The following is a 22,193-nucleotide window of genomic DNA, read 5'->3' as shown; positions in this document are numbered from 1 at the left end:
GTCGACTTCAAATCAGACTTTGATCCTTTGATGCCTAGTAGGCATCAAGCGTACTTGAGCTTTTCATCTGTATAAAGCCTTAGTGTAGAAGGGATCAGTGTTCAAGAAAGTAATTGACTGTTGAGCAAGGTGATTGAACTGTGTGCTGTTTTACATCAGACATACTAGAGTTCACAGATGTCTAGTTAAGCCTTAGCTTCACGTGCGCAAGTTTGGAGTGTCTTTATTATTCTGATGACTGTGCCATAGTCTCAGGTCTGTGATCATCAGAAGAAATAACTGAAGGGCCTCGTGTGACTGGAAATACCATGAAGCTCCCCTGCATCAATACTGAATCCTACTTTCATCTGTGAAACCTTTCTATCTATTATTCCACTACCAGTTGGCCTCTGGTTCTAATCCTTCATGCTATTTTAGGAGAATTGTTCCTTTATTTTGGCATTAAGGACAGCTTTGGATGCATGCATAGTTTAAAAAAAAAGTCAAATATGAATAAACTTGACACAACATATCATCATAACTTTTTCTTATATATATTTTTTCTCTTCTTCAATCACAATGTTGTGCATTTGCTTGTACTCTGATGGGATAAGTTATGGATTTATAGAGAGTAATAATGCCCCCTAATGGTGAAAAATATGACTGCCATTCTCTGGATAGTTTTGAGTGCAAACATTACTAACCTACCTACCAAATGATTATATAAGAAATGTGAGTAACACTTTACATTCATTTTCAATAAACTGACATTATTCAATTCAGATCCTCATTAATATTATCAATCCTTAAAATTTAACATTAATAACATAAGAAACTTTCATGTTTGTTTTGATGTTAACTAAAAACTCCTGAATTAAATAATGGTTATTCCTCCATAGCCTAAAAATTAGTGTTTGAGTAAACTAAATTACTGCATGTTAAATATTGATAATCACTTCATTTGGACTCCACCAACAGTACTGCAGATTGAGATATATTGGGACAGTTTTTGAATTTCCACTTTTTTGTTATTACTAAAACAATATACCTGAGCACATGACACTTTTCTGAAATCCTCAAGGTGTTAACTATCTACGTGTAAAAAAAAAAAAAATGTTTATCCATCCATCCATCCATCTTCAACGGCTTACTCCTTTTCAGGGTCGCGGGGGAACCTGGAGCCTATCCCAGGGAGCATCGAGCACAAGGCAGAGTACACCCTGGACAGGGTGCCAGAAGAAATGTTTATATTGTATTATTTAAAAGCATGCTTACCCTTTTGTCAAGGCTGAAAACTATTATTAATGTTTGGCCATTTGGGACACATATTTTCATTGGTTCAGGCCTTTACGATCATCTTCAGTGACATGTTTCAAATATTATTTATGTGTAGCATACTCATTCATATAAAGTTGTTGGCCTATGTAACATTCTGTATTGTATTTCATACAGCTATAACACTAACAAGGTTTTAGAAAATTATTAAATTGTAAACATGATATGAACTAAGTTTGCATATTTTGTTATACATGTACTACATACCAATCATAAATATATGTATAAATAACTATCTCAATTTACCTGATGTCCCAATATACCAGAATTTCCAGATGTTAATTAATCCATTGTGTTCATATTTATGACAGATTATACATTGCTTAATTCATATCTTCTTAATTTAACTTATCAGGTAAATAATTAAAAACAATATCAATTTGATACAAGTTTTAACATTACTTATAGTATTGTTGTAAACAATGTGTGTTAAAGGAACTTTAATGTTACATGTTATATGTAATACATGATCTAACAGAAAATATGATAGACATTACACTGTTTAAAATTTTTATTTTATTGATTTCAATTCCAAATTTCTAATTTACAAAAACGATGAGCTATCAGGAGAGTGGTATACATACTGTATATAGGCACGTTAAACTTCATAAACCTGCCCCAATATCCTTCAATATGCTGTATATATACAGTATTTAGTGTGCTTATTTTCATTTTTAATAATCATTTCTTTAAGCACTCTGTTTTAACAGTACTGTATATTTGATGCTTTGTGCAGAATATTCTAAGACTGTGGTAGGGTAATGTCAATAGTCAAAACACATAAAAAAGTCCAAAAATAAATATGAAATGTTTATTTAAAATATGAAAACACATACCATCAAACACAAGGTTGTGTTTGAACATCTATAGATGCATAATACATACAGTGATGACGACTAATGTGCAATAAATAAACAATTATATCACATGTAATAAATGCACATTTCTAATCAAATATATACTGTATATAGAAGTATATGATGATATATTTTGTGTATTAAATGTGTGCAACAATTACGGAGTTATTCTTCTGAATACACAAGTCTGGGGGGGAAAGACTTATAACATACACAATCAAATTACAGTAAAATGAAATACACATTGGGGCAAATGGTGCCTGGTTCAAATGAGTCAAAAATAAAAATGCAAAGCAAAAGCAAAGGAAGACTCTTCAGCTTCTAAGTGGCTTGTGTATATGTGTAGCATTTAGAACCCATCTTTAACCTTGTCATAAGGTTTACCAAATGTACAGAGTGCTTTCAAGTATCATGTCACATAATGTGACAATATACATTCATTAAGTATTGCTTCCATGTCCAAGACGGCATCATTCTGCTTGATCGGAATTCAACAAATGCAAAAGGAATTCATAGATTGGGTGAAGCTCAGTGTGTTAGAGGTTAAAGCAGCATGTTTGAGAAATATTCTCAGTTACATTGTAGCAGAGGAAAATTGCCTGCACTTTATACAACATATGATGAAAGAGGGGTGAAGTGATATAAAACATTAATTGCTAGATATTTTGTAATAGCTTCCTTATGAATAAATCAGGTTTCAAGGTACATCATGTTTTAACTTGTATAAGTGTGGTAGTATGATTCTCTGACAAAACTAGTTACTGTATACTGATGGGTCAAATCCAAAATGTCTATTTTTGGGGACGTTTACAGTTACCTGGCTGGTATAATTTATTCTCTACTGCACCTCAGGCTACTGTCAGGAAAAAGTAATTAAAACGACAGTAAGTTGTGATTTTAAATTTACACCCATGAAATATGAAATGCTACAGACATTTCTGGGATTGGGCTAAATTCCCAACACACACACACACACACACACACGTGTATATATATATATATATATATATATATATATATATATATATATATATATATATATATATATATATATATATATATATTGTATTATGTCCACAAAAACATCCTGAGCAATAAATCAATAAATCAATTAAATTATTTGGTCTGATGGAAACAGGAACAGTGTGTAAATGTATGCATGTCTGTATGTACAGTGTACTCCACTACTATTGGCACCCTTGGTAAATATGAGCAAAGAAGGCTGTGATTTTTTTTTTTTTAATTATTTAACCTTTGGATCTTTTGTTCAAACAATTCACAGAAATACTCTGCTCTCATGGATATCAAACAATTGCAAACACAACACAGGTTTATAAAAAAATAATAATAATAAAAAAAACTTTGTTAAATATAGGTGTGCATCAATTATTGGCACCTGTATGAATTCATAAGAGAAAAATTAATTTGAAGTATATTCCCATTGATATTTTACATTTATTTTTGTACACCTGGGTGACTAGGAACAGGAAATTGTTCAACCATGACTTCCTGTTTCACATGGGTATACATATGAGGTAATACATAGGCCAAATTCCCTTAGTCATTCATAACAATGGGTAAGACCAAGGAATATAGCTGTGATGTGCGGCAAAAGGTTGTTGAGCATCACAAAATGGGAAGTGGCTATAAGAAAATAGCACAAACATTGAAAATGCCCATTTCCACCATCAGGGCAATAATTAAAAGAAGTTGTTTGCAATTGTTTGATATCCGTGAGAGCAGAGTATATTTGTGAATTTTTACAATAAAGAAAAATTTTCACTACCTTCTGTGCTCATATTTACCAAGAGTGCCAATATTAATGAAGGGCACTGCATGTATGTATTTATGGTATACAGTATATAAAATATGATATTATTATTAAGGCTACTTCAATAAATTTCTTACCAATTTCAAAATGTTGCTTACTTCATGCATTTATTTCTAGAAACAAGAAAATGTATCTGCCAGTACAATAACAAAAATTCAAATGTGAAATGAGTAAAAATGGCTAGAAAGCGGAATCTCCCAAAACCTGTTGGTAGGTGTATTGGCTATGCAAAATTACCCCTAGCTGTGAAAGAGTGTGTGAAGGTGTGTGCATCATGCCTTGAGATAGACTGGAGTCCCATCGAGGATGTATTCTCAACATGGACCCAGTATTCCTGGGATAGGCTTCTGATCCAGAGACATTCTGACATTATTCAGGTGGAATGAATGGTGTACCGTATCGGCTGATAATCGGTATCGGCCAATAAAGGCTGTTTTTCCCGCTATCGGCTATCGGCCGATAGTTTAAAAACATACGATCAGGGCCAATTATATCCTGTCAATCAAAAGAGGGCGGGAAAACACATCGATTTCGTGCTACGTGTAAATATGTTTCTTGTGTGGAATGATGACAAAACTGCAGTTTGTAATGTCTGTAATCTCTGCACCGCTAAAATTTTACACCGGAAGTAAATTTTATGCCGCAGAAGTTTCCCGCTGCCCCGTCGCCCTCGCGCTGAATTAAAGGGCCAGTACACCGTTGAAAGATTTCAATGAAGATGGTTTGACAAAAATGTAGTATATATTGCACAGAATATATATTTGTAGAGTATTATATTTCATATCCAGTTAATGTTAATATATAAAAAAGTTGATCTTATATATTAACAGTTTGATGTTTAATTATGAAGTATAAATGCTTTTGTTTGAGGTGAGTGAATGTGAGACTAACATGAGGATTTTTAGAATTCAGTCAATGTTAATATGAATTAATAACATTCAATAAGTTAAGAAATCTTACTTTAATCTTCAGAATTTAGTTCATGTGTTAATGTTAATTTGAGTAATTTGTTTTCTGTTTATGAGACCAGTTACTATGAAACAACTTGCTGAAATGGAGAGAATAAAGTTTTTATCTGCATCAGATTTCTTTTAAATAATTTTTTAATGTATTTTTTTAAATGAATCATTATTAATTTAAAAGAAGGCATAAAAGGCAGCACTATCGGTATCGGTTATATCATATTGGCTGAGAAATTTAGTATCGGTGCATCTCTAGTGTAAATAAACAATAATGTGATGCAGTAGTGTATCCAAAGTGTACATCTTTTTCAGCAGGCAATGCAAGTGTTCAGTGATCACACAGTGATAGCACAATTGTTAAAAAAAAAATTCATAATAATCACAAGTGGCCCACAGAGTAGCTACTCTCATTCTTCTAAGTAATAAAGAGAGAACACAAACAGGAGTCAGCCACAGGCTTCCTATCTTGCCGATAGATAAACACATCTATCTGAAAGTGGGTGTTGCAGCACACTCTACAGTATGTTATCAGAGGTTTATAGAGAGCCACTGAGGCAGCATGGGAGTAAAATACAGGGATCAGAGCTGTGAGTCTGTGCCCAGCATGTTGTGTTCATTTGGGCCATACTTCTCTGCTCCAGAGCCTGCATTCTGCCGAAACCCTGCTGAGATCTCATCGAACGTCCGACCCTTAGTCTCGGGCACCTTGAAGTATGTGAAGACGAAGAAAATGAGCAACAGCACAGTGAAGATGATGAAGACGTACGAGCCTGTCAGTTGCTAAACAAGACAACAAAAGAAATGGTTAGTTCTGAAGCCTCTAATATACAGTACAAGCATAAAGAACCAGCATATATGAATAATTCTGTTCATTTTTCCATACCTCCACATACGGGAAGCTCATTCCTACTATGAAATTGGCCATCCAGTTGGAGAAACCGGCCACAGCCATGGCAGCAGGTCTGGGGCCTTGACTAAAGAGTTCAGCCACGATAAACCATGGGATAGGACCAGGTCCAATCTCAAAGAAGGCCACGAATGCAAAGATGGCAACGATGCTGACATATGAAAGTTCTTTGACTGTCTCCTAGAAAGGAATGGATGGAAATGGGCAAGTCATGGAAAGTCATTCAAACTGTTCAAGGCATTCCTTACAGAAACAAGAGTGTGTGTGTGTGTGTGTGTGTGTGTGTGTGTGTGTGTGTGTGTGTGTGAATTTTAATGTTGTGTTAATCTGTTACCTTTTACTTGTAAAAGTTATTTACAAAATATCTAAAGTAATTTTAACCTAATACAGAATACAACATATTACAGCACATCTTAAGGTGTTTTCAGAAATTTGTGAACGACTGCATTTTTCTTTAATTAAAAAGCAAGACCTTGTACTTTTTATTAGTTTATAGTTACATTTAAGAAAAAACACAAAGTCCCCTCTCCTGAAGACTTTTCCATAGCAGAAAACCTATTGACTTTTACAGAGAGCTGACATTGGAGAATCCTTCAATAAATGTTAAATGTATCTCTCTTTACAGAAATATTCACCATATCAACAATGAAATGTTTTACTTTCATAAATAACAAGTTGTTTTTAATCCATTATACAAGTTACTGTGATTTAGCTGCTACTATAGAAACAATAACGTATTCGATTGTGCATATTTATATAAACCTGTGATTTATGTGACTTGCAGCTGGCACTGCTGTCAGAGCTGCTGTTATAGAAAATTAATCTCCTAACCAAAACAGAAGCCCAAAATTATGCACTCACAATCAGTGCCATTGCAATGGTCATGCAAACAGCAGACACAGCCATTCCCATTAGCCCAATGAGGTGCAAAGATCTTCGTCCAGCTCGCTCCACCACAAACAGCTGCAGAAGTATGAGACATTGCATCCAATAAGACACACACTGGTAAAGGTTGTATGTGCACCTTCATACCGCAGCTAATTAAGCTATGATAGCACACTGCAGTCAGTGACATTGAAATAACATCCCCAACTCAATCGTCAACTCTAAAGTCTACATGAAACTTCAGTTAGGTCTTCAATTAAACCTGTAGTTTACTGTATATAGGAAATGCACATGAAACTTACAGACACTATGGTGAATACAGTGTTCACAACTCCAGCACCAATGGTTGCATAGACCGGCTGGGACACTCCTGCTGTGATGAAAATACTTGTAGAGTAGTAAAAAACCTACAACACAGTAAAATCAACATGGTTATGTTCATCTCAGGTAAGTAAAAGGGCAGGGAATATCGGCCTCTTTATTCCAGTGTTTTGTTTTTTTTCCGCAAAGATAAGTAATTAGGGAATGAGAAGTTAATCAATAAATCAATGACAATGTCAGTGTAATTGCGAAAAATAAATAAATAAATAAATATGAATAATGTTTATTGCACCCTTTGTGCATTTACAATGCTGACAGTATTTGTATGCCATATTGTTTACTGTATTTTTGCACTGTATTGTATTATACTGAATATTGTACAAAATGTATGTGATACATTTTGTGTGTATTTTTACAAAAAAAAAAAAATTGTGCAACTTTCAGATTTCAGATTTCGGATTTTGGATTTTACACACTGTAAACTCACAGCATTGATGCCAGAGAACTGCTGGGATAGCTGCAGCATGACTGCGACAAGGAGCGGCTGGCGGTAAAGTGGAGACCGGAACAATTCCAGGATCGTCACTTTTTTCTCCCTCATCATCTGCCTGCTCTCCTCCTTCATCTCCTGGATGTCATCTCCAACATCCTCAGTGCCACGAAGCTTCTTCAGAACTAGCAGAACATTTTCATTTGTACATACAAACAGCTAAATTTTCATTAGATTACATGTATGTTTGAATGATAGTGTGTAGCAGCTTAAGCAGCTGTCACCTGTCTTGGCTTTGTTCTCTTCATTTTGGTTGATGAGCAGGAAACGAGGGCTTTCAGGACAGAAAGGCAGCAGGGCACACTGAATCACGGCCGGGACGAAGGTGAAGCCCAGCAAGAAAGGCCACATTGTTGCGTTTCCCATAATGGACTCAATGCCAAAGACCTGCAGAAAATGACAGAAGCAATGAAAGAAACTGGATATAGAGTAACCAGAAGCACTTATTTTGTGTAAGAATTGCTCTAGTTTGTGAATATACAGTGACAGTGAGTGGTTTAATGACAAGCCATTCACATTACCTGTGCCATCAGGATGCCTATGACAATACCCAATTGATGCAGAGTGCCCAGTGCGCCACGTAAAGCCGTCGGTGCAATTTCACCTACATACATGGGTACAAAGCCTGTGGACAGACCAGAGTAAAGACCCACAACAAGCCGACCAATGATCAGCATCTCCCAGGATGCAGCCAGTTTAGAGAAGCCCATTAAAGCAGCTGCTACAAATGCCAGGATATTAGCCAAAAGCATTGAGTTCCTCCTACAGAGAGACAGAGGAGAGATGAGTACTGAACCAGTACCAGTGATGTACTAGTGAACAGAAAAGATTTCAGTAAACCTCAAATATGGTTTTGAAATCTCACCTGCCCAGACGATTGACAAACATTCCTACGGTGAAAGAGCTGAAGATACCTCCTACAGAAAAAATGGCAACAGAAATGGCCCAGAGACTGGTGAGGGAGGTTGGAGGGATGAATTCGTTATACCGTTTATGCCACGTATCATTGTAGAAGCTCTGGATGATCTGCAGTGGAGAAAATTGATGAACAACATATCTAAACACAGGAGCTACTAAAAGTAATGATACCTGAAAGTAATGAGACCTCACGGGCCACTCTATTACACCTGCTCATTCATTTAATTATCCAATCAGCCATTCATGTGTCAGCAATGCAATGCATTAAATCATGCAGATACAGGTCAAGTGTTTCAGTTATTGCAAGTGTTTCGGTTAATGTTCACAACAGACATCAGAACTGGGGAAAAATGTGAGTCTGAGCTGACTGGAAGGTATGGTAATGGTTTACATCCATGATAAGCACCTCAGAATGCACTACATGCACTCCTGTTAGCCAAAAACAGGAATCTGGGGCTACAGGGGGCGCAGGCTCCCCAAAGCAATACAGTTGAAGAGCAGAAAAAGACCTTTCAATCTTCAAATATTCAGATTCATTGAACTGAAGCTCTTGAGCTCTTAACCTGTATCTGCATGATATATTTGCAATTCGCTCCTGCCACATCATTGCCTGATTGGATAATTCCATGAATTAGCAGGGGTACAGGTGTTCCTATTAAAGTGGCCCGTGAGTGTATATCTAGTGAGGTTACAGAAGTGCACAGTTTGGTTATAGCCCTAAACCTAGCTCCACTGTTCCAGTGCCTTTAAAATCACTACATTATGATTTGACCTAAACTCTGTAACTGGGATCAGTGTTGCCAAGTCAATTATTCCAAGTCAATGGAATAAGATTAATTATCTTTAGGTTTTATAATCAAAACGATTAAGCTGGAGGTTTAAAGCAAATGATAAATACATATGTTACTATCTCTGTATGTGGGCCATGATAATGCTGAAAATGTAATGCATTTCAGGTAAAATGTATGTAGCAAATACATACGCAGAAATAAAGTCAGAATTTTGGGTTGGAATATATGGTTTGTATGTCAGATTCGAGGTTTTTTAATTAGATTATTAACCAGTGGGTTCGTTTTTGAACACCTATTGGGACTGGTTTGAATCGTCAAAATCTCATTCTTATCATTGTGTCAGCAGAGGGAATCAGACTCCACACTAACCAAACATGGTGAATATATTTGCTGCAGTGTTAAAAGGCATGATAACTCAGAAGTAGTCTGAGAAAGTCTTGCATCATTGTAAAACCAATCCACTCTAGACCTGATTATTTCTATTCAACTGTTCTATGAGAGATTAGAAAGGGAAGACTTATTTTGTCTTAATAATAAACATTATTATGTTTATAATAATAAACATTATTATGTTTATGGTGGGACCAAACAGAATCAGGACTGTAAGAAATTACAGACTACCTCTCAGCAGATTCCACCCCGAAATGTGTTAGGATAATCTTGTTCCCCAAAAAGGCTGAATTATGAAAGGGACAATTTATATCAGTCTCAGCAAAATGTGTATAATACCACCTAAAGTGACATTCACACAGTTATAGCATGGGAGTGGCAGTGGGACATCAAGAACATCCCTGAACAAAGGGCTATGTGACTGTAATTATCATCTGTCTCGACGATCCTATCACATCAACATTTGGGGGGTCACACCTGTAACAACATCAGTACTGTGAAAACGGAAACATCAAACACTATCCTTACTTTATATTAAGAGTGAAACTTCATTTACATTACATACAGAAAACCTGGTTTGAAACATGGTATATATTGTCTGTGCTGATATTGTGTAGGGTTCACTTTGACTCCGATGAACCCAAAGTGCTTCATGTACTTTGTCTTCGATGTCCTCATAATGTTTTCTTACATTGCCGAGCCACCCAGCGAGGGATTCCCGAAAAAAGAAAAAAAACTGGGAAAGGTAAGGAAGACGTGTTTTTCTTCTTTTGTGCTGTGTTTTTGTTAGGGGAAAAAATCTAGAAAATAACCTTTAAAGAGCAGAAGAGAATTTAGTTTATACAGCATTAGCAGGAGGCGTTCTTAAGCCTATTCTGTACAATTCTGTTTAAATTTCTATAAGATCTGAATCAGCCCGACGCAGTGTTGTGGCAGAGCTGTAGTGGAATTGTTGTTTGTAAAGTAACTGAAGCAAAGTGCTTAAGTTTATATGTTTCTAAAGTAACTGAAACTCGGTGTTGAATTGTTAGAATTCCGTTAAAATTCTAACGTAACTGAATCAACCCGACGCAGTGTGGGGGCAGAATTATATCAAAATAGTTTCTAAAGTAACTGAAAACTCGTTATAGTGTAGAGAGCCTGACGCACTGTGGCTCTGTGAAATTTAAACACAAAAACCAGAAGAAGTGTGGTTTTGCCCGACGTACTGTAGCAGTGTAACATTTTAAAACTGTTCGTGTTAGTGTATTTGAACTTGAAAGGCCCGATGGAGTGTGGCTGCTTTGTTTGCTTACATCAGCTGTACTGCACCTGTGAATTAATAGACTAACGGATATCTTAAAATAACTATATAACATGTAGTCATTGAAACAGTAAGTGAATAGCTATTAAATTACAGTACATAAATTAATAAGGTTTTGAGAATGGAAGAGCTGATTGTGAAATACATGGCCAAGCACGGCTCACAGGGAATGTATGAAGAGATAGAGAAAGTTGCTGATAAGCCAATTATCCCAAAATGCCTAGAAATAAAAAAGGAAAAGTTGCAAATGTGCTTCAAGCGGTTTTTGCCTTTTTACTTTAGACTCAGTGACAGGGTAATTTCTACAAAAAATGTACCAGACGAGTGAAACGATCTGGAAAGAGGAAAAGATCAGAACGCAGAATGAGATCGCACTTCTTAAAACTAATAATAGCATGCTTGGATCATCTGTTGAAACACTGTCCCATGAGCTGGATGAAGCACAGGCTGCTTGTCAGTTTATGATAAATAATAGCACAGTTGAGAAAAACACCAGTGAGAGATCTGTGGGTGCTATGCATTGTAACCGCGTTTCAGGTTTTCAGGAAGCTGTTGATGAGGGTTGGGAGAGAGATTCTCAATCATTTAGCAGTAGTCAACACTGACAGTACAGTTAGATTTCCCATGGCACCACTTCACTCCATTACTACCATGCTTAATAGCAAAGAAGGTTAGGGGCCAATGACTTCTACGATGGTCAGAGGGTTTAATCAAAACCAACTGGAAGCTGTGATTAAGAATATTGGAACATTTGACCCCTCCAAACAGAATCCACAAGATTTTTTGAAAAACGTGGAGCAATATTCAGACGTGTACAAGTTTGTAGATTGTTACGCCACGGCCGGCAGATGGCACTGCGGCGCAGCTTCAGACTATACACGTGACTCTTGTTTTGGTTCGTTCGCTTCCTGTTTGGATATTGGCTTGATGTGCGAGGGTGTAGCCTAATCTGAACCAGGTGTTTATGTTTAGAGTAATTATGTTGGCTATTTAAATCCCTCGCGTGACTGCGCAGATCGCGCAGTATTATAGTTTGTAACGGCGGTAGAGTTTAACGAGTGTAGCTCTAGATCAGTGTTCGAATGCCTATAGCATGCTAGCGGTCTCGGTTCCTTGTTTTGTTTTCAAGCAATGCCTAGACTATTGTCCCATGTTTGATCCGGCTAGTCCTGTTCCACGTAGACCTCGTTACTTGTGTTTGTTGTTCGTTTTTTTGCTGTTAATAAAGACTTTGATCTGCACCTGCATCCGCTTCCAGTCCCGTTCCGTGACAGAATACTGCGCCACGAACGCGGAAGCAGCAGATCAGCATGAGCACCGAGTTCGAGAAGTTGGGGCCGATCGTTCTGGGAAGAGAGACGAAAGACTTGCTCAGATCGATCGCCAGCTAATGCAACGAGGGCTGCTGCAGCAAGCCTACCCATGCGGCGCCAAGCGTCCAGCAAAGCTACCCAAACTCCTGGAGCTTCCCACTGCAGGGGAATCATACAACGCCATGCAGCCAGCAAAGCTACCGGCACTACTGGGACTTCCCGTGCCCGGAGGATTACCAGGCTGTGCTAAGGAGGCAGCAGGAAGATTTGCAGATGAAGCGGTGGCAGGCGGAGATGGATCAGATACTCTGCAACCTGGAGGTGCTTTGCCCCTGTCCCGTAGCACCGAACAGCGCTCCAGCTTTCTGCCCTGCTGAAGATCCAGTCACGCTGCCCAGTCCGGAACTGAAGGCTAGCCCAGAACTTTTTTTTTGGGGGGGGGGCAATGGTGACACCAGAGCTCCAGCCTGAGGCCTACGGGGAGGTCTCGGCTGTGGAGCTCCTGCACGCCGAAGAAGCTGTCCCACTGCCCTGCCCGGCCGAGGAGGCCGTCCCGCTGCCCTGCCCAGCCAAGGAGGCCGTCCCGCTGCCCTGCCCGGCCGAAGAGGCCGTCCCGCTGCCTTGCCCGGCTGGGGAAGCTGTCCTGCTGTCCAGTGCCGCCGGGGGTGGCATCTAGCGTTCCAGCACCACGGAGGGTGGCACCCAGCATTCCGGCGCAGCCGGGGGCGGTGCCCAGCGTTCCGGTGCCACTGGGGGTGGTGCTCTGCCAGTCTGCTGCCCGACGGAGGCCACCTCGTTTTCCATGGCAGCGAGAGACAGCTTTCCCAGGGGCCCAGGACCCCTGTTGGAGGGGGGTTGTTGGCGCTCCGGGAGAGGTGCCCTTGGAGGGGGGTTCTGTTACGCCACGGCCGGCAGATGGCACTGCGGCGCAGCTTCAGACTATACACGTGACTCTTGTTTTGGTTCGTTCGCTTCCTGTTTGGATATTGGCTTGATGTGCGAGGGTGTAGCCTAATCTGAACCAGGTGTTTATGTTTAGAGTAATTATGTTGGCTATTTAAACCCCTCGCGTGACTGCGCAGGTCGCGCAATATTATAGTTTGTATTGTTTGAGTCCTACATGCCTTGTGGAAGGCCCCTGGACAAACTCCAGATCTGTCACAAGACTAAAAACAGACAGCCTGTGAAGAAATGGTTCCACATCGATCAGTTAAAGCCATAGAAAAATTCAGGTGGCAATCATACATAGCCACATATATAAAAGCAAGTGAATGTATGTTTTTGTAATGTTTTATTGATTATTACTGTGTGTTTAGAAGGTGTTGTGTGCTATGTTGTGTGGGACAAAAAGGGGGCGGGGGGCAATTCTTTCTGTTTGCATGTGTTTTTCATTATCTCCTAACCAAAGGAAATAAAGATATGGCTATGATTATGATGGCAGCCCTCCTGACAGCAGTAAAGATGCAAGAGCACCGGAGCAACCAGTTCCTTCATCAGGTGTGGTGACAACACCCTATCCCGGAGTGCTAAAAAACAACGTCCAATGGATCCATGTTCCAGTCCTATTGAATCTGACAGTGTGGTCTCCAGATTTGTATGAACGGTGCCAGGGAGAGTGTGTGACAGGAAGGTATGAAGACCTCTTGCTAACAACATTAATGAGGTATCATGGTACTGTAGCAACCAGCTAATCCACGGACCACCTAACAGAAGATCTATAAGCAAATCATCCCAGGGCGACCAGCTTCAGGCAGAAGTTATTGGGGTTTGTGGAGAGGGTACTTGGAGTCATCTGGAAGAATCTGGGAATATCTAGTAGGTTTAGTGCACAAGACCTCTGCAAGAATGAACTGAAGGCCCTAGTGGAGCTGCAGGTTTAGCAAACAGATGATTATCTACATATGGGACTACGGGAAGAAGAAGAGACGGTACAGGACGTTCACACCATCACATCTGCCCTATGTTTCATCTCTCATCAAACAAAAAAAGGCTTTTAACAATATGCAACTTTGACCCTTCTTGATCACTTCTTCTCTGTCACTTCTCTATCCTTGTCAATTGTAGCCAGACACTTTGCCTGCTAAATTTCACCTTATTTTATATTAGACTAGAGTCAACATGGTCTATAGGAAATGATTATTTTCAATATGTAAATGGTACCCAACAGACAAGGTCGTTCAATCCAGAGGAACAACTAGGTTTTGTGGAAAATATCCCAGAATTTTATTTTGAGTTACCCAAAACTAGACAATATGCTAATGTCATTGATGTAAAAGAAAGATAGAAAGCACAACAAGGTATTGAAGAGAAGGACAAGATTCTGACAAAAACTTTTTCAGGTTTAATTTGGGATATAACCTTCAAAACTGCTGCTTGCATATGTATCTTCCTAATTGTTTGCCAATGCATTATGTTATGTGGTATGTATTCTTTATTAAGATGCCAAATTGCAGATAATTCAATGATAGGATGTTCCTGCTGGCTGTGATGGTTCTTGAATGCCTCTCTTCCTAACCCAAGAAACAGTTTATATAGTACTAAATTATAAAAGAAACCCTATGATAAAGTTTTGACTAATTGGAGGAATCAGTAACCAGTGTCCATGAGGTGATGACCCAATGATGGGTAAGATTCTCCAGTGGCCAGAGAGGACAACCTAAGGCAGGGCTTCACTGCCACTGGGCACCTACCCAATGTGGAAAGTGTCATCTGTATAAAGGGGTGGATGTGATGCCACTTTTGGGCCAAGAGCATCAAAGTGGGGACTGTAAGAAATTACAGACTGCCTCTCAGCAGATGCTGCAATAAAGTTATCCTTCTTTGAGATCTTCGACATCCTTATAATTTTTTTCTTCCAGGACCATTATGGACTCACACTTGTAGTTATTTGATTGTATTAAAAGAGGTTAATGTTAGGTTTAGAGATTTCATAACATTTGTACCTTTTCTTTCATCTTCCTTTAAACAACACTGAGCGAAATCTGACCAGAATTGTGTATCTTCCCCATTTCTATGACCTTTAACTGGAGTTATGACATTCTGTGTTTTATCAAAAGGGTATGTAATATAAAATACATATAGTGAATTTGTCTTTGGTGTGTTCCCACAATATTATCTGTACATCAGGCTGACCTCAGAGACCTTTATAGCCTACCAGCTAAAGCCTATCATTATAGCCTTATTTTAACAGGAAATTAAAATTCAGCCTACACTAGAGGGTGCAGTTTCAGTCCTGGAAGGTCTCCTCAAAGACATCTGTTTCACCTCACCAGTTTCAACCATGTTCAGTAGGCATATTAAAGCAGACAAAATTAACACTTCAAATTGTATTAAACTGCTGGCAGATAATTTGTATTCAATCTACACATAAACCATTGAAATAAGCAAATGTATCTGCCAATAGAAAAAGACAATTTCAAGCTTAAACCTTTTATGCACACATTTAAAAAAAAAAAAATGTATCCAGATTCTTACAATAACTGTTAAGTTATACATTTTTAAGATAACCAAATATTAAATGCTCTCTGGTTTTGTCATTTATTTCCAGCCATTTTCTCCCCAATTTGGTCAGCTGCCAATTCCCACTAATAAAATAGCTCTTTTCTATCATACGACAGCTTTCAGCTGGGAAGGGTAAAGGCTAACGTGCTTCCTCTGCAACATGTGAAGCTAGCCAACAGCATATTTTGGAACAGCTGCTCATGCTGCGTCACATCAACACACTCAGAAGAAAGTGCTATCTACCCTCTTCTGCATACACGAGCCCACAGATGACCACGATTGTTTAGTGTTGCTGTGACTGACGGAGAGGGAGAGTATGCTATCCCTCCCGCCCATGGAGGATCATGGCCTATTTTGCTCCCTTTACTCCCTGCCACGGATGGCTGCTGCATCGTTGGGATTCTAACTCGCCATCCACCGATCATGACCAAGACTTGTGTTTTGCCACACTCAGGAGCCACAAAATTATTTTTTACCTTGATTTGGACTTCTTTTGCAGAAGGTTTGAAGAAAATAGGCCGTGCTTACCAGCTGAGGTGCATTAATAACACCTGTGTTATAGCCAAACTGTAAGGAGCCAATTACTGCTGTCCCAACAGCCACCATTAGCCGCGGTGTCACATGCTGCACAGAGAAAATGGAAGAAAGGTGTATTTTAATACAAAACACATGACCATATTAAGCATTTCAATCATTCACCAGTTTTAAAGGGTTTCACACAACAGAAGCCAGAACATTCTTTCAACACAGTCATGTTTGTGCACAGCAAAGCACATATCCAATGGATTGAGTGTAGTTAATCTCTTAGCTGAATTTCCATTGGAAACAATGAGTCATAATCCATGTACAGTATTAGCAACAGTTTGGTAAAAACCAATGAGGGGGGAAAAAGTGTGCATGAATATGGACTTTATTTTTTTTCTGGGTCCTTAAATGTGCCAGACACATTTAAATTCAGACAGGATAGTCAATTAAAAAAAGTTTGTGATTATCCACTCCTTTCATTTACAATGTGTCCCCTAGTGTTGGGTCCGAGTCCACCTTTGTCAAGTTCGAGTCGAGACCAAGTCCTTAACCAATCGAGTCCAAGTCCAAAAGGGGCCGAGTTGGACTCAAGTCTGAGTCCTTAATGACCGAGTCCGAGTCGAGCCCGGCCGAGTAATTAAACTGAAAAAAGATTTGAAATTGCAATTGTAAATTCAACACTGAGCAGTTAAATGAATATTTTAACCTTCACAAACCAATGGCAATATAAATTTAACAAAATACCACTATTATATCTTGCCATTTAATATTTTTTTATTTTATGTCATCAGCACCTCAACTAGTTTCCTATAAAAAATGGTTTCAAGGAAAAAAAGGGATATAGAGATATATGTGGAACTTTAATTATATTACAAGTGTATGAAAATACAAATAAACCTGTTTTGTTATTGTATCACACTATATTGTGTCCTTCAGTTCGGGCTGACATTTCAATTATTTGATGTCTCTCCCCCACAGTTATATAGGCTGAGAGAGAGCGTACAGAGTAGAGTTCACCAAATGCTAATGTTTAGGGGTGGGCGATATGACTACAATCTTATTTCCCAATAATGATGCGTTTTCTCAGGTAGGTCTATCAGTAGTATTCAAGTAAGAAATACTATGGAAATTGAATAAAGCAATTAAATGTAAAATAAAATAGACTTCACTGTATGACATATACAGTTATTCTTATTAAACTTACTAAAGTTATTCAGTCAAATGAGTGAGTGAGTGATTTTCTCTTTAAATTTGTAGTTTGATTAACATTAATGACACAGACAGCAGCAGGTTTATTAGACTGCTGTCACTTTAAGACCTAATGCACAGATCCAATATACTGTATTGACACACCTCCGATTTTCCCCCAACTGTTTACATTCACTTCAAACATGACAAGACTGTGTTTGCATGAATACGTGGCCAGACCTGCATTTTGACATGATGTGTGCGTATTTATTTGACCGTCCAAGCGAAATAAGCCGCTAAAGAAACTTCAATTTGGTACTTGCACGATGAGGCGGATAAAAAATAAATAACATAAAATTAAGAGAACAATAAATTAGTGAATGTCTCCCTACCTGACCAGGGGCTTTCTCTGCGCACACACTTGAAATGCGCACACAAAAAGCCGCTGGTCAGGAAGGGAGACATTCAGTAGTTTATTGTTATCTTACTGTTATGTTGTTATTTATTTTTTATCTTTCTTTTCACGTTACACATGACGCTGACTCGACTGTACTCGGAAAACTTTCCCAGTCCAAAATGTCCGAGTCCATGTCAAGTTCGAGTACAAATTTACCCGAGTGTGTGACAAGTCCGAGTTCATTCATAACTGGACTCGAGTCCAGTGTTTCGTTTTTAGCTTCTTATTTACAATAATACTGTAGTTTAAAAAAAGAAACACACAGCTAATATACAGCCATGGCTGTAATAGCTATGAGGACACCAAAGTCCGGACATCAAATGTTTTCGAAGGTTTTGTTTTTGTGCCTCTTATGTAGCGTATCTAACCTACAGGGAAAAAAACCTCATATTCCAATACTACCCAATCAGCAGTGATGACTAGTTCTCAGCCAACCTCAGAGCAGCCCATAGACTTAACCACCTGTTATGTTTAACTCTCATGGCATGCTATACTAATGACTTTTAACTTATTTATGCAATGCTTAAAACGTAAAACAGCTCTGAGATCTGATGTGTTCAGTAGAAATGAAACGGATTGACAATGCATGACTAAGCACAAAAATGTCATGGCTACAGAAGATAATACAGGGCACTCAGGTCAGTCTTGCTTTCAAACAAGATTGCGTAATGTTCATCAATAAGGCTTTCTCTGTTAATGAGGCAAACCTGTGGCTCTCTAAATGTAATCTTATTATTGGGATCCGGGAACAGCTAAACTCAAACATGCACGTACGTAGCAGCTGAGGCAAACACTAATTATTCTCCCACTGGCCTGCACCGACAATGCTAAGCCTTTACATAACACATACGGGCTGATCCTGATGCAATGTTTTGAAGATGAGGGCTTAACATACTCAAGGCAAGTAAATTGTGTCCAACACAGATGTGACTGACAGCACTGACAACTTGGTTACACCCCATGACACTCCTGTCTAAATATAGCCTGTTGGATTATTAAGATTGGAAATCTCTAATCAATGTTCTCCATGTCATCAGTCCTCGTGGCAATATAAGTCTTATAGTATATAAAATATATGCAAAAATTTAAGATGTTCTATTCACTACTTAGCAGCTGATACCAGCAGCCCAGGCAATCTCTTCGGAGTTCATAGAAAACTTTTTCTAACTTACTAGCAACATAATTATTATGAAAACTGACACCAAATAATCTTCAAATGCTTGGTGATTATCTTGATGTCAGGTGTGCATACAGGTTGGAATGTAAATTGGTCATTTTAAAGCCTTTTATTTCATTTGGTCATTCTCATGTACCAGCACTATGACTCATTTTTGGAAACATGTCATATAGCATACAGTACATAATAACATGCTCCTGGCAATATCCTGTATAATTGCTCATAACTAGTCATAGTTAAATTCATAACCCTTTACAAAGCTTTAATATATGACCACGATGTCAGAATTCATACGGGATTATAATATCTTTTCAAAAGAACATTGTAGTCAGTATTGTTGTATTACATTATAATATGCCTTCTGATGAAGTATGTGTACCCTGTAGTTAAAATGCGAATAAAACCATTATACGCTTTCTTGATAAGTGACAAAAAAAATCCCACCTAACTTCTGATTATAAATACATTTATAATACATTATGAATACTGAATTAATTCAATTACAGCAATCATATTAAACTTTATGTTAGACAAACTATATAAAGTATTGTTACATTTTTTGTAAACACTGAAATTAGTTATTCTGGCCCACACAAAACCCATACCATAAATTCCATAAAGGACAGGAGGGTAATACAACAATTCTGAGTGACATTCTGCAATAATCCTTGACTTTAGTAAAACATTCATTAATAGGAGTAACACATATGGACTGGACCAATGAGAAATATGAAGGCAGCATAGAGTCCATTACAGAAAGCCTACAGCAGTGGTATCCTCCAGAGCTGAGCAGCCTTTTAATAGCACTGTAATCTTGTTTCTGTCTACTTAAACCTGCTGCTAATTTACACACACACCTTCCTCTGGACAGGCATCTTGAGGACAAACTAAGGCTATTTTTTTCCCCCATGGTTGTCAACAGTCAGAGAATCACAGGTTGGGCCAAAAATGACAAATGAAACAAATGGTGTTATGTAAGTGCATCTGAATGCATCTTTGTTTTTAGGTGTGCTTCTGCTTTCTTCAAATAAACACTTGAAGACACAAGTGTCACAAGTAACACTGATCCTTTACACGCTGGTCCTTTTTGCCCAAATAAAAACATCACTGGAATGTTACAGTTACTAAATCACTGATAAAATTGGTACAGTTTTTATACAGGGCACTGACACTGTGACCTCTATACCTCAGAGAAGATCATATAGAGATCATATGATGAGTCTTTATTGGTCACATATACATTACAGCAAAGTGAAATAATTTTTTCTTCACATATCCCAGAATGTTAGGAGGTTGGGGTCAGAGCGCAGGATCTGCCATGATCATGCCACCCCTGGAGCAGAGAAGGTTAAGGGCCTTGCTCAAGGGCCCAACAGTAGCAGCTTGGCAGTGCTCAGGCTTGAACTTCAACCTTCTGATCAGTAACCCAGAGCATTAACTGTCAAGCCACCACTGCCCCTAATATGCAGTTTCTTTGTAATAGCTGCTTATGATCAGGAGGGGTGAGGGGTCTCACACACAGACACACCGACACACACACACACACACTCTCTAAAAGTACTGCCTCCAAGGCCGTTTGGTCTCTCTGGGACAGACATATGCAGCCTTGAAATCTACCATTGCTTTTCCTCTCCCCCAAACAATCTAGAGCAGCACACACCTCTTGAGTTGTCCTTAAGGACAAAGTGAACTCAAATATTCCATTTGAGATCTCTGGGAAGCACACAAGTCTTGAAAATTCTGAGATTATAAAAAGATTCTCATGCTTGTTGCAGTCAGGGTCAGTGTAGAAGTGCAGTACTGTACTGACATTGCAAATGTATGATGTGAAAATGTGCAACAAGACTGAGTGTTGCTGCAGTGATTTTGGCCCAAAGATGTGCCGTATAAATTCTGATTCCCATCATGAACTGCCCAATCTCTGTCACTGCTGATACCAGAATATTAAGATATGCAAAGAATATGTTATTAAATATACATTTAAATATATATTTGTTTGGTTTACATAGGCTAATAGCTTTGAAGTGAAACAAACTGTAATTGGTCCATCAGATGGATATGAAGAGGCCTAAGTACATTATCACATATTTCACAATGCCTTAATCCTGATGCTCTGCAGTTATATCCCCAAATATTTTCAGATTTTGTAGGAATCTTATCTTCTCAATTATTACAAAGTTAAACAATATCTGTGACAATAAACACCCACATGTGTGATGCATTCATTTTAGCGTATGTCACAAACACCAAAGTCACTGTCTGTCACTGATATCAGATTAGAGATGTAGTCTTCTCCAATACATTTACAAACTGTTTCATGTCATATAAGATACTAATTATGAAACTAAACAAACGATGGTGGCATATTAGAGGAATATAAATAAGGAGTGTATTCAAGTATAACATAATAATAATAATAATAATAATTATTATTATTATTATTATTATTATTATTATTATTATTATTTTAAATGTAAAAACGATTATATATTTTACAAACTAGTCCCCCTATTTTATTTAATGCTGTTTATTACTACATTACTTCATTTACTAAATGTTTTTATTACTTTGTATTATGACAGCAAAACAAAGTTTTGTTTATGACTATTATTGACTATTATAGGAAAATATTTCGTCTATAACCAAGATAAGTATACAAACCTATTAGCTGTAATGTTTAAAGTCATATGACTTTAAACCGTGGGTATGTTTTATTATTATTTATTTTATTTTATTTATTATTATTTTAATATATTATTATTATGACAGTTAAGTGTGATTTGTCGTGTTCAAGGATGTAGTAGGTTTTAGTTATAAACAGACAGGCATTAACTGACACAAGGTGATGGGTGCAGAAAGTGCAGTTCCTGGATGGATGCATCACTTACATTGAGAGAAACATTACTTTACTATGAACCTACCTTTCTGTTCGAGTCCATCGTGAGGAGTTTATCAGGAAAAAACTACCGAGGGTTCCTTTTCTTTCTCTTGTTTGTAAAATCA

The 22,193-nt window shown here is 38.1% G+C and overlaps 1 protein-coding gene across 2 annotated transcripts in view; it reads right to left on the bottom strand.

Annotated features, from left to right (window-relative positions):
* Positions 1-3,260: 3,260 nt before the first annotated feature.
* Positions 3,261-22,193, bottom strand: part of slc2a1a (solute carrier family 2 member 1a) — a 35,140-nt gene continuing 16,207 nt past the window's right edge. The window contains exons 1-10 of one of the 2 annotated variants that reach the window (XM_053643698.1): positions 22,112-22,193; positions 16,372-16,467; positions 8,493-8,653; positions 8,149-8,389; positions 7,852-8,014; positions 7,565-7,752; positions 7,059-7,163; positions 6,733-6,834; positions 5,848-6,051; positions 3,261-5,744 (exon numbers count right to left, since the gene is read on the bottom strand). The exon at positions 22,112-22,193 is cut by the window's right edge and continues 459 nt beyond it. In XM_053643698.1, coding sequence (XP_053499673.1) covers positions 5,544-5,744; positions 5,848-6,051; positions 6,733-6,834; positions 7,059-7,163; positions 7,565-7,752; positions 7,852-8,014; positions 8,149-8,389; positions 8,493-8,653; positions 16,372-16,467; positions 22,112-22,129 — 1,479 coding nt within the window. In that variant the 5' untranslated portion in view covers positions 22,130-22,193 and the 3' untranslated portion in view covers positions 3,261-5,543. The remainder of the gene's footprint in view (positions 5,745-5,847; positions 6,052-6,732; positions 6,835-7,058; positions 7,164-7,564; positions 7,753-7,851; positions 8,015-8,148; positions 8,390-8,492; positions 8,654-16,371; positions 16,468-22,111) is intronic. The other variant, XM_053643699.1, reaches the window with a different exon arrangement.

Source organism: Ictalurus furcatus, chromosome 15, assembly GCF_023375685.1.
Source record: "Ictalurus furcatus strain D&B chromosome 15, Billie_1.0, whole genome shotgun sequence".
Lineage (NCBI taxonomy): Eukaryota > Metazoa > Chordata > Actinopteri > Siluriformes > Ictaluridae > Ictalurus > Ictalurus furcatus.
This window is presented reverse-complemented; position numbering and strand designations above follow the sequence as displayed.